At 40.0% G+C, this 13236-nt stretch overlaps 1 protein-coding gene across 7 annotated transcripts in view; it reads left to right on the top strand.

Moving 5' to 3' along the window:
- Positions 1-13236, top strand: part of kiaa1109 (KIAA1109 ortholog) — a 292965-nt gene that overhangs the window by 130635 nt on the left and 149094 nt on the right. For all 7 annotated transcript variants that reach the window (XM_078405533.1, XM_078405525.1, XM_078405561.1 and 4 more), the window contains exons 30-32: positions 1785-1855; positions 2996-3169; positions 6366-6486. In XM_078405533.1, the coding sequence (XP_078261659.1) occupies positions 1785-1855; positions 2996-3169; positions 6366-6486 (366 nt within the window). The remainder of the gene's footprint in view (positions 1-1784; positions 1856-2995; positions 3170-6365; positions 6487-13236) is intronic.

Raw genomic sequence — 13236 nt, 5'->3', positions numbered from 1 at the left:
CCATTTACTCTTTCCATGACTGGTGCGCAGCGGCTACAGTGTGAGTTACAAAAAGCAGTTCACCAAGTCACCTTTGGTAACATTTACCAAATCTACTACCTTTATCTCCAAGAAGGACAAGCGTTGCAGCACGTAGCAGCATCAACACTTGCAAATTTACTTTTAAATTGCATAACTTCTTGACATGAAAATGTGTTGCCACTATTCATGTATGGCTGGGGCAAACCTGTGGAACACCTTGCATCACAGTGGAAGCAATTCAGAACTTGTTGCAGTCACAGATGGTGCTGTTTGAAAACAGTTAGGTAAATGAATTATTGTCCATAATCTTACCCACATTACGTTTATTAGTAAAAAAGCCAACCATTGTTTGAACTCCAGTACTACCTCTCACTTTATGATTATCTGAAGAGTGGGCGGCACGGTAGCGCAGCGGTAGAGTTGCTGCTTTACAGCGAATGCAGCGCCGGAGACTCAGGTTCGATCCTGACTACGGGTGCTGCACTGTAAGGAGTTTGTACGTTCTCCCCGTGACCTGCGTGGGTTTTCTCCGAGATCTTCGGTTTCCTCCCACACTCCAAAGACGTACAGGTATGTAGGTTAATTGGCTGGGTAAAATGTAAAATGTAAATGTAAAAATTGCCCCTAATGGGTGTAGGATAGTGTTAATGTACGGGGATCGCTGGGCGGCGCGGACTTGGTGGGCCGAAAAGGCCTGTTTCAGCGCTGTATATATATATGATATATGATATATATATATATGATAATGTTTATAATTATGACAATAGACAATAGGTGCAGTAGGCCATTCGGCCCTTCGAGCCAGCACCGCCATTCAATGTGATCATGGCTGATCATTCTCAATCAGTACCCCATTCCTGCCTTCTCCCCATACCCCCTGACTCCGCTATCCTTAAGAGCTCTATCTAGCTCTCTCTTGAATGCATTCAGAGAATTGGCCTCCACTGCCTTCTGAGGCAGAGAATTCCACAGATTCACAACTCTCTGACTGAAAAAGTTTTTCCTCATTGTTGCATGTAATATTGTTTAGAGTTTCCAAAGAAATTTCAGGATTAAGTTTGCAGGCTAAATAACACCAATCTAAACGCACATCATCTTTTCAATAAGTGTATATTCTGATACACCCACCTGTTTGTGTTATAGAAAGAGATTTGTGAAAATTTGAGAATCAGCAAAGATTGCTTGATGATTATGCCACCCTGCTACTAGCCTGAAAATGCAATGTTGGTGTCAATCTTCCAATGATTTTCAAGAAGTAGGTGTACTTGTACCATTAAAAAGAAAATACATTTGCTGCAGAAAGTTTGTCTGGTATTCGTAATGGTCTGTTTCTATAATGAGGTTAATAACCATGCAATGACATTCAATCAAGGGGGGAGCAGATACTGAATCTGGTTTCTCCAGTTAATAATTTGCTCCTAGAATTGTATTTTAAATATAAAATTCAAAATAAGTTCCTTCTTTTCACCCGATACCTTTGACTTTTCATCCTATATCTTTCCCTGTTGCTTGCTCTGTTTCCTTCTCTAATCCTGTATTTAATCAAGGTCCCATGTGCCCCATTGCAAATTGCCTATACAAATGTTTACACTAAAGTCAATGAGAAACGGGAATCGCTGTGGAATGTTTAATTTGAGCTAATTCTCAGTGAATTATGAAATTATTGGATATAGTCAATAATAAAATGTCCAGAATGTATTGGATAACGAACAATTATTATATTTTCTTGATGGAGATCAATTTCTACGTTAATTTGCTTCCAGGTGATTAAACAAGGTCTTGCAGCAAGTGCATTACTTGACAGAGGTGCTCAACTGATGGGATCAGATGAAAGGTACTCTTATTATTCACCATCAAAACATTAGACTTGGGTATTTGGAACGTAAGTCGCATTATTCTGCAACAACGTCTGGAAATGTTTAGGTGTTTTGCATTAAACACCTGCTAGAGAATTTTGAAAGATGGTATTAGTATTGAAATAAATATAGAATTATTTTTTTCGTTAAATCATTTTACCTTTGAGTCTTAGCCAGCTCTCGACAACTGTGCACTAGTTAGCTGCATTTCCCAAGCTTTTACTGTGGCTCTGCAAATTTTCTAATTCTATTTTGTTCATACAACTAAATGTGTTTCCTGCATCTATTGTAACAGCAAATTCCAGATTACTTTTACTCCTTCTGGCCGTAAAGTTTGAGTACCTCAAACTTAACCTTTACCCCCATAAGGAATTTGAGTACCTCATGGTGACTGCTCAACCTTTCTCTGCCAATGGCAGAACAATCCCAGCTTCTCCCATCTATCCACCTCATAAATTGCCTCAACTGGTCAATAAAGGTAATCGAGAAAATATAGATAACACAGAATCAGTGTATGGGTGATTGATGATCGGTGGGCCGAAGGTCCTTTTTACGTTGTATCTCTAAGCTAAACTAAAAGTGAAGACCTTATAATCTATCTTTCAGGAAAATCTTTTTCCCTTTGTCCAGCTAAAAATAACTAGTCATCATGATGCCATTTCTTGTCCCCGAGTCGTTTTGGTCTCTGCTGATGCCCATTTTATTCCATGTACTTCACTTTTCCTATAAAACCGAGTATGTTATTCTTTATCAAACTTCTTTTGAAAGTTATATACATTATATCTTCTGTGTTCTATGTAGATATTAGCTGAGGTTTTGTACCTCAATTCAATAGTTGGGGCTCACTAGAACAAGTGCAGGAAGTCACAGCATGAGGGTTGGATTGAGATTGAGAATATCGCTCTCACCTAAAACTGTGAATTAAATGTTATTTATCGAATTGATAGATGGCTTCATTTGATTATTCTTTATTTGTTTTCATTATAAATATGTTTAATGATGTACAGAAATATCAGTAAGTCAATTGAATGCCTATGTCTTTCAGAATCGTATGTTTAAGACAAGTGAACAAAATGATGATAAAATTAAATAACTAGTTATTTAATTAAAATTTTTAGTACTCCATATACTCCACTGGAAAGAACGACAATCGAAAATACAGATGACGAGACAGTTACTGAGCAATGGAGTCTTGACCAGCCAGTCACTCAGACCAGAACTACTGCCATTATAGAAGTAAAAGGAGCAGTGGATGTTGTCCTTAGCCCACTTGTGACAGAAGCCTTTGACAGGTGAGTGTATGAGGCACATCCAAGAGAGAAGTGCAGCAGTCTATTTTGTGTGCATGTGCCTATTTTGCAAGGGAAAATCATCTTTTCTGGTTACTTTGATCTGAGGATATTTGTCAACCTGTTTTGAACTTCATTTTGGGTGTTTTTCTGTTATTTATTTAGTTAGCATTGTTTGAGAATCTTGTATTGCCAATGCCAATAACATGGAGCGATGGAGGAAGGGTGTCCTCATTAAGGTTTATAAACCCATGAAGGACATAGAAAAGCTGGCAGATTTCCCAGCTTAGAGGAGTCTAAAACTAGAGACAGAGATCTAAAATAAGAAAGGAAGATACAAAAGGACATGAGGGACAGCTTTCTTCACACAGGGAACAGTGGGTATATAAAACAAGCTGCCAGAGAAAATGGTAGAGGAGTATATTAATAAAGTTTAAAAACCATTGAGACAGGATGATGGATAGGTAAGGGTTAGAATCATTATAGGCAATGGAACTGGCTCAGCTCACACAAGTTGAGCTGAAGGGCCTTTTTCCTTACTGTGTAACTATGACTTTATAACATTTTAAATACTATCTCTCCTTTATATATCACAAAGGCTCTAATAGATTCCATTCTCTTCTACCTTGCACATGCTTCCTTTTTCTTTTTGGCCAAACTTACAACCTCTGATCATCCAATGTCCTTTACTTTGCCATCCTTCTCCCTCCTCCTTTCTGGAATATGCAGATTCCGAACTTCTATCAACAGGCCTTTAAACGACCCACATGTCAGATATGGACTTACCGAATAACAATTGCTCCCAGTGTATCCTCTTGAGCTCCTGCCTAATAATATTGTAGCTTGCCATATAACAGTGTAGTACCTTTTTGCAAGGCCCAGCTTTCTCACTTTTCAAAATAATCTTAAAACTTACAGAGTTGTGATCACAATCCCCAAAATGCACTTCCTCTGAAACATCAGTCACTTGGCCAGGCTAATTTTCTAACATGTTCCCTTCTCAGGTTGGATTATCCACATACTGTTTCAAGAAACCATCTTGGATACACCTCACAAATTCTACCCTGTCTAAGCCTTTGGCGTGGAACAAGTCCCAGTCAATATTGGGGGAGTTTAGGTCATCCACTAAAACAACCTTGTTGCTTTGGCATTTTTTGTTAATCCGTCTACATTTCTGTTCCTCTATCTACCTCTTGCTATTTTAGTGCAATTCCATTAGAGTGCTTGCACTTGCCTTATTTCGAAGCTCTACCCGTAAGGCCTCGGTGGACAAACCCTTATGTCCTCTCTGAGTGTTGTCATAACAGTCTCCCTGGTTAGTTTGTAACCTTCCCCTCCCCCCCAACCCTTTTGCCTCCCTCTCAATCACGTCTGAAATATTGAAACCCTGGAACTTTGAGATGCCAGTCAAGTCTTTCTTGCAACCTCGTTTCCACAATGCTCTGTTTAAATCTTTCAGTGAACCCAGTAAGTTTTAAGAGTTGTGGGAATCTGGAGACGGTTCTGTTTAAAGAGAATATAGGAACTGCAGTATAGCTCCCCACAACATAGCAACGGTAAGTTGATGGGGAGCATTGAAAGGAAGGAAGCATGGGAAAAGGGGATCTCATGTGAGTCAGAAGATAACAAAGAACTGGGGCCCTGGTAAGTAGGAAAAGATTGCAGTAAATATTCCCCAGTGAGCTGAGATACTGAACCAGCAGAATTCCTGAATGGTTCGGTAATTGGAGTTTTACTGTATTGGATTTCCACCTTTTACAAGGAAGGAATCCAGAGGATGATGGAATGCAATGCAATGGGAGTGCAGTTTCAACAATATACATGAAGCTTGACATTATCTAAAACTAATCTGCATCCTGATTGTCACCCCATGTGGTCATTAATTTCACCATTGGTGCACTTTACATGCAACGTTCGCAGCCTACAATATGCTTTGCCGTTATTTATGTAGGCTCCTCTGGGTGAGGTCATATAAACTTGCTGCTCTGCCACCTAGGAGGTCAAGTGCAGCAAATGCTTGTCACACACCACCATGAGCCAGAAATATGTGTTCCTTTATTATTATGGGGTCTAAGTCCTGGAACCCCTACACGGCAACATTTACAAATTACTTTTGTGAAAGGATTACATTGAATAAAGAATGTGTGCATACACCATATTCTGAAAAATTATTTGAACATGCTTAAATACATATTTCCAACTTTCCATTTCTCCTGTAAATGTTATAATTTGATACATTTAGTTCCCAGTCTAGATATTCTTGTGGACACATCAGAGTAACAACTTCCAAATCATACCCTCTTTGTTGAAATTTTGCCAAGCATTTAAAGTGGAAACCTAATGCCTTTCATGAGCAAAAAACTCAACTAAATGGATGTTGAATTCTACTTTTAACTTGAGATTGACTTTAGCCACCTTTGTAATTTACTATGAAATTATAGGTTCAGGTTGACATGTAATTAAAATGATTCAGCGTTGCGTTTACAGAAGTTGCTGTTGGACTGTTTTTCCTTCGAGATTTGGTTCAAAGGTCTTTTATTGTCACATGTGCCAATTAAGGTACAGTGATATGTGAACTACCATACAGCCAAAATGAAAAAAAATGCATCAAGACACACAACTACATAAATGTTAACATAAACATCCACCACAGCAGATTCCCCACATTCCTCACTGTGATAGAAGGCAAAAAAGTCCAAACTTCTTCCTCTTTATTCTCCCGCGGTTGGGGCAGTCGAACCATCCGTTGGGGCGATCGAAGTTCCCGCAGCCGCCGGTCGAAGCCCCTGTGTCGGGATGATCAAAACTGCCGCATCAGGGCGGTTGAAACTCCCGTGGCTTGGAGTTCCCAAAGTTGGTCTCTGACCAGGGACCGCGGGCTCCGTGATGTTAAGTTCGCAAGCACCCAGGGTTGGAGCTCCGAGGTTGACCTCTGGCAAAGAGATCGCGAGCTCCGTGATAGTAAGTCTGCAGGCGACCGCAGTGGAGCTTTCAAAATCGGTCTCCAGCAAAGGGCGGCAACTCCTCGATGTTAGGCCGCAGTGCGGATGGAGATACGATGCGGAAAAAAAATCGCATCTCCACCGAGGAAAGATGGATAGAAGTCCTTAAGTTTACGCTACCCTTTTCATCCTTTGTAGGAAACATCATATTTTTTTACCATTATTGTGAAACTAGTCATACGTTTTCTCATTAATAGATATTTTGAAGCAATGGTCCACTTTTCCAGCATTTGGCACCCTTCTGCGATTGTAGATAATCTGCATGTTAAAGTGCTGAAGGAGGCTCTTCTGAACAGCAAATCAGCAAGTTCAGAACTGGTAAGTCTTTTGTAGAATTTAGCATGAATAAGTGTGATGTCTCTCCAGCAGCAGAATTAATCATTGTTAGAAATTGTATTTTCTAATGTTGTCTCTGCTTTTACATTTGAAGAAAATCTTGTGCCATGTGTCAGGTGGCAGAATTTCAGTTGGCAATCAAGTGTTCATAATTTATTCCAAGTTTGAAAGATACAGATCATTTCCCATTGTGGAGTAATCAATTGGTTTGCAGCTTACTAATCAACAAATGAATTAAATTCTATAATCTAGTCGTATCCATTTGTAAATGTTGTTTGACTGTTAAACAACTAGTAAGAGGGGAAGACTCCAAGAACATATCTGTCTTTGGTGAGGAGCTGAGTATGAGTCCCAAAGATGGGGCTGAAGGGTTTGCATTCATCCAGCCAGGTGCTGAGTCCATGATTTATTTAAAGCTTTCTTCATTGAGCCTCAATTAGTACGAATTGGCAACAACACTTCTTCTCTAATGACTATCAGCACAGGGGCACCTCAAGGCTGTGTGCTCAGTCCCCTGCTCTATTCTCTCTGTATCCATGATTCTGTGGCCAGGCAAAGATCCAACATTATCTTTAAATTTGCCAACGATACCACCTTTGGAAAAATAATGGGTAACGTTGAGTCAGAGTACAGGAGGAAGATCAATAATTAAATGATGCCAGAATAACAATGTTGCTATCAATGTGAGCAAGACAAAGGAGCTGATGGTGAAATGAGGACAGAAAAGCGAAGGAACCATCAACCTCTTCAGCGATGTGATGGCAGTGAAGAAAGTCAACAGCTTCAAGTTCCTGGGTGCGCATATCTCTGAAGATCTTTCCGGTGCCCAACATGTTGATGCAATCACAAAGAAACCTCATCAATACCCCTACCTCCTCAGAAGTTTGAGGAGATTCACATATCACTGAATACTCTATCAAACTCCACAGGTGTACGAAAGAGAGCATACAGATTCTGCATCACTGCATGATTCGGTAACTCAAAATCCAAACAATAAAGGAGGCTGTACAAGGTGGTGGACATTGTCCAATCCACCACAGATATTGACCTTCCCACTATTAAAATAATCTACAGGAAACACTGCACAAAAAGGCAGCTAATATCATCACACACCCACACCGCCCCAGCTATTCTCTCATTTTGCTGCTATCATCGGGAAGAAGGTACAGGACCCTGAGAACCATGACCAGGTTCAAGAACAGCTTCTTCTCATCAACAATTAGGTTCTTGAGCCACACTGCACAACCCTAACTCAGCATAGATCCTTGGACTTTGTTTAGGTTGCACTACATATTTTTGTTTGCACTATTATGGTCAGGTTATCTAGTATTACTGATAATTTATTGTATTATTGATTATTGTACATTTATTTGTTGTGTCAGTTAAAGTGCCTGAAAAGCTGCAGCAAATAAGTTCCATTCCCAGTGCACACGACAATTAAAAACACCTTGATTCCTGACGTGCCATGTAGCTTCTATTTCTTTGTAGTGGGAAATATTCGCCTGGATTCAAGATTGGTTATCAAATGGAATGGAGAGAGTCGGAATAAAGAGATCTTTTTCAGGCTGGAAGGACATAATTGTCTCATTTATTTACTATTTATATTAATTACCTGGAAAAGGGCAGAGGGTAAGATATCCAAGTTTACCATTGACACAAATGTGGGAGGACGTTGCAATAATGAATTTGGAATCTACAACAGGATATGGATACCTTGAGTGAGTGGGCGAAAACTAGGCAAATAGAGATTAACCTGGGAAAGTGTGATGTCATACACTTTGATAAGAAGAATCCAGAACCAGCCAATTATCTAAATGGAAAAAGCTTGCAGGTGAGTGAAGTACATAGGGACTTGGATGTTTTTGACCACAAGCTGCAAAAAAGTCTTAGATAGGTGCAGTGAATGGTTAGGAAGTCGAATGGCATACAGATCTTTATTGCAAAAGTTTGGAGTTTAGAAATAGAGAAGGATTGTTCCACTTGTGAAGACACACCTGGAGTACTGAGCACAATTTTGATCCCCTTTTATATGAATGGATATACGAGCCTTGGAGGCAGTCACTTGGTTGCTGATGCTTTCATGAGTGGCTAAAGAAATTAGATTTTTGGACCATTGGAGTTTAGAAGAATGAGAAATAATCTTATTAAAACATCTGCCCTAGACTGTGGTGGAGGAATAGATCGTTTGGAAGTGTTTGAAGAGAACACAGGTCACTTTTTGAATGTATTGAAGACTGGCGGAGCTAGTATAGAACAAGGCATGAGGACTGGAGTAGATCACCCATCATCAAATTGATTGGTGATCATTTTCCAATGTTCAATAGATTCAGGATCGGTTCCTGTGGATTAGAGGATGGCTAATGTTATCCTACTTTTCAAGAAAGGAGCGAGAGAGAGAAAACGGGGAATTACAGACCAGTTAGCCTGACTTCGGTGGTGGGAAAGATGCTGGAGTCAATTATTAAAGAGGTAATAACGGTGCATTTGGATAACAGTAAAAGGATAAGTCCAAGTCAGTATAGATTTATGAAAGGGAAATCATGCTGGACTAATCTTCTGGAATTTTTTGAGGACATGACAAGTAAAATGGATGAAGGGGAGCCAGTGGATGTAGTGTATCTAGACTTTCAGAAAGCCTTTGATAAGGTCCCGCACGGGAGATTGGTGACTAAAATTAGAGCACATGGTATTGGGGGTAGGGTGTTGACATGGATAGAAAATTGGTTGGCAGACAGGAAGCCAAGAGTAGGAGTAAATGGGTCCTTTTCAGAATGGCAGGCAGTGGCGAGTGGAGTGCCACAAGGCTCAGTGTTGGGGCCGCAACTGTTTACCATATATATTAATGATTTGGAAGAGGGAATTAGAAGCAACACTAGCAAGTTTGCGGATGACACAAAGCTGGGTGGCAGTGTAAACTGTGAAGAGGATGTTAGGAGGTTGCATGGTGACCTGGACAGGTTGAGTGAGTGGGCAGATGCGTGGCAGATGCAGTATAATATAGATAAATGTGAGGTTATCCACTTTGGCGGCAAAAACAAGGAGGCTGATTATTATCTCAATGGAGTTAGGTTAGGTAAGGAGGAGGTGCAGCGAGACCTGGGTGTCCTTGTACACCAGTCACTGAAAGTTGGCGTGCAGGTACAGCAGGTAGTGAAGAAAGCTAATGGAATGTTGGCCTTCATAACAAGAGGATTTCAGTATAGGAGTAAAGAGGTTCTTCTGCAGTTGTATAGGGCACTGGTTAGGCCACATCTGGAGTATTGGGTACAGTTTTGGTCTCCTAATTTGAGGAAGGACATCCTTGTAATTGAGGCAGTGCAGCGTAGGTTCACGAGATTGATCCCTGGGATGGCAGGACTGACATATGAGGAAAGATTGAAAAGACTAGGCTTGTATTCACTGGAGTTTAGAAGGATGAGCGGGGATCTTATAGAAACATATAAAATTGTAAAAGGACTGGACAAGCTAGATGCAGGAAAAATATTCCCAATGTTGGGCGAGTCCAGAACCAAGGGCCACAGTCTTAGAATAAAGGGGAGGCCATTTAAAAGTGAGGTGAGAAAAAACTTTTTCACCCAGAGAGTTGTGAATTTATGGAATTCTTTGCCACAGAGGGCAGTGGAGACCAAATCACTGGATGGATTTAAGAAAGAGTTAGATAGAGCTCTAGGGGCTAGTGGAATCGAGGGATATGGGGAGAAGGCAGGCACGGATTATTGATTGGGGACGATCAGCCATGATCACAATGAATGGCGGTACTGGCTCGAAGGGCCGAATGGTTTCCTCCTGCACCTAATTTCTATGTTTCTATGGCAGGGAAAGTTTGTGTCATTGCCCTCATATTTTCCATTCTTTCTATGTTAGCCATTGCAATAGCCAGTTTGCAATTGATTCAATTCACTCAGTGGTTGAGAGCATTTGCGAAAGCAAAGGCAATGGTATCTGACATCAGGCTATAGTGTTGAATAGTAAATCTGAACTAGTTGCACCTCAAGAAATACTATACTGTTTTAACATTGACACACATAACTCTCAGCAAACCAAGGATCCAGTGAGGCGGCGGAACTGAAAGAAATCAGTTTTAGTAAAATAAATATTGCTGGAGAAGTTAATTGGTCTGAATGTTGACAAATCGTCAGGCCTGATAATTTATATCTTTGGTTAATAAAGAAAGTGTACCTAAAAATAATCTTCCAAAATTGTTTAAACTCTGGAGAAGTTCCTTTGATTGAAAGTTGGCAGCTATAACTCCACTATTTAAAGAAGGAGGGAGAGGAAAAAAATATAGACTGGTTAGCTTAACACTGGAAGTGCTGAATTACCTAGGACCTCTTATAAAAGGAATGTAGTAGCAGAATACTTGGTAAGCATTAGTGAAATTGGACAAAGTCACAATTGGTTTATGCAAAGGAAACCATCCTAAATAAACGACTGGAATCTTTTGATATAACTATTGAAGTATGCAAGAGAAAACTAGTAGATATGATGTATTTGGTCCCACGAAGGAGGTTAGTGTGCTCGATCAAACTACATGGACTGGAGTTAAATATTAATGTGCATTGAATATTGTTTGAAAGACAGAAAACAAATAGGAACACAGAGGTTTTTCAGATTGACATCCAGAGATGAGTGCTAGGCCCCTGCTACTCACAATGCATATCAATGATTTGGATGAAGAAATTAAACGTAAAGTTTCTATATTGACATGTAGCACAAAGTTGAGGGAAATGTGAGCCATGAGAAGGATGCAAAGCAGTTCCAATTTGATGTAGATAAATTGGGTGAATGGGCCTGGCAGGTGCAGTATAGTATAGATAAATGTGAGAATATCCACTTTGGTTCTAAAAATAGATTATTAACTGACAGATGATGGATTATGAATAGGGAAGCTGCAATGAGACCGAAATGTCGTACATCATTTGTGAAACGTGTTTGGGTCCAGTAAGCAGTTAAAAATGCAAAGGATATGCTGGCCTTTATTACAAGAGTACATAACTGCAGGTTTAAGGATGCCTTGCTGGAACAATACAGATGCTTCGTGAGAACGCACCTGGATTTTTATGTGCAGTTTTGACCTTTTCTGCGATATGATGTCTTTGCCATAGCGGGAGTACATTGAAGGTTTATATACTGATTCCTGCGATGGCGGGGCCGACGAATGTGGAGCGGGTTATTTTTATTTACAAGTTTGGAAAAGCGAGTGGGGTCTCGTAAAAGCTTTTAAAGTTCTAACAGGTAGAAACAGACTGAATACAGGGAAGACATTCCTGATGGCTGGGGAATTCATAGCAAGATAATTTGAGTATTAGAGCAAGGAGGTCCTACTGCAGTTGTACAGGGCCCCGGTGAGACCACACCTGGAGTATTGTGTGCAGTTTTGGTCTCCTAATTTGAGGAAGGATATTCTTGCTATTGAGGGAGTGCAGTGTAGGTTCACCAGGTTAATTCCCGGGATGGCAAGACTGACATATGATGAAAGACTGGATCGACTGCTTATATTCACTGGAATTTAGGATGAGAGGGGCTCTTATAGAAACATATAAAATTCTTAAAGGATTGGACAGGCTAGATGCAGGAAAAATGTCCCTGATGTTGGCGGAGTCAAGAGCTAGGGGGTAACAGTTTAAGAATAAGGGGTAGGCCATTTAGGACTGAGATGAGAAAACAACATTTTCACCCAGAGAATTGTGAATCTGTGAAATTCTCTGCAACAGAAGGCATTGGAGGCAAATTCATTGTTTTCAAGAGAGTTAGATATAGCTCGGGGCTAATGGTATCAAGGGATATGGGGAGAAAGCAGGAACAGGGTACTGATTTTGGATAATCAGCCATGAACATATTGAATGGAGCTGCTGGCTTGAAGGGCTGAATGGCCTACTCATGCACTTATTTTCTATGTTTCTAATCTTGAACCAGGAAAGCCTTGGTATATAGGATATGACATTTAAAACCGACATGACGCAAAATGTTCACGCAAAGCTGGTGAATCTTGAATTCTATATCACAAAAGGCATTAAATATTTTCAAAACATAGGTAATTATATTTCATAATTCCAAGGAGTTAAGGGATATGGGATGATAGCAGTAATCGGGTACTAAAGTAGAAGATCAGACATCATCATATAGATTAGCAGAGAATGGTTACTCCAGTTCCTATTTTCTATGTTTTTAATTGACACAGCTATTGAAAGGGATCGTAATTGAATTCATTGAAGGGATATTGTCTCTGCATGTGCTGTCAGGCTGAAGTAGTCAAGTTTTGCATGAACATAACTGCTGGGAGAGAGGCTCTGAGAGTTTTTTTTAAATGATTTGTAGATTGAAGTTCCGAGTGTTGCCTCGGAAGGGAAAAGAGAGGCTCTGACTGGTTCAAAATGTTTGAAACAATAATGTTTGAAATGGAAACTGGAGCAGGCCATCTCGTCTCTTCTCATGTGTTCAGTTAAAGTGTGACTGATCTTTGAGCTCAGTGTCATATTCCAACACTAATCCCAAATCCCTTAATATCCAAAAATCTATCACCATTTGCCTGAATTGGCTGTGGTCTGGTGGTTATCCTGGCATGATCTTTCAAAATTTTATGGATTTGAGGACGGTTCCCACAGATGTGAAAATAGTAAATATAACCTTGCTACATAAGAAAGGAGGAGAAAATAGGACCAATGTATAACTTAGCCGACCATTAATAGTAACGAACTTGCAAATAAAATTAGTTATTTCTATGCATTTGTG

Source organism: Rhinoraja longicauda, chromosome 1, assembly GCF_053455715.1.
Source record: "Rhinoraja longicauda isolate Sanriku21f chromosome 1, sRhiLon1.1, whole genome shotgun sequence".
NCBI lineage: Eukaryota > Metazoa > Chordata > Chondrichthyes > Rajiformes > Arhynchobatidae > Rhinoraja > Rhinoraja longicauda.
The sequence above is the reverse complement of the archived record's forward strand: the minus strand, read 5'-3'. Positions and strand labels throughout refer to the sequence as shown.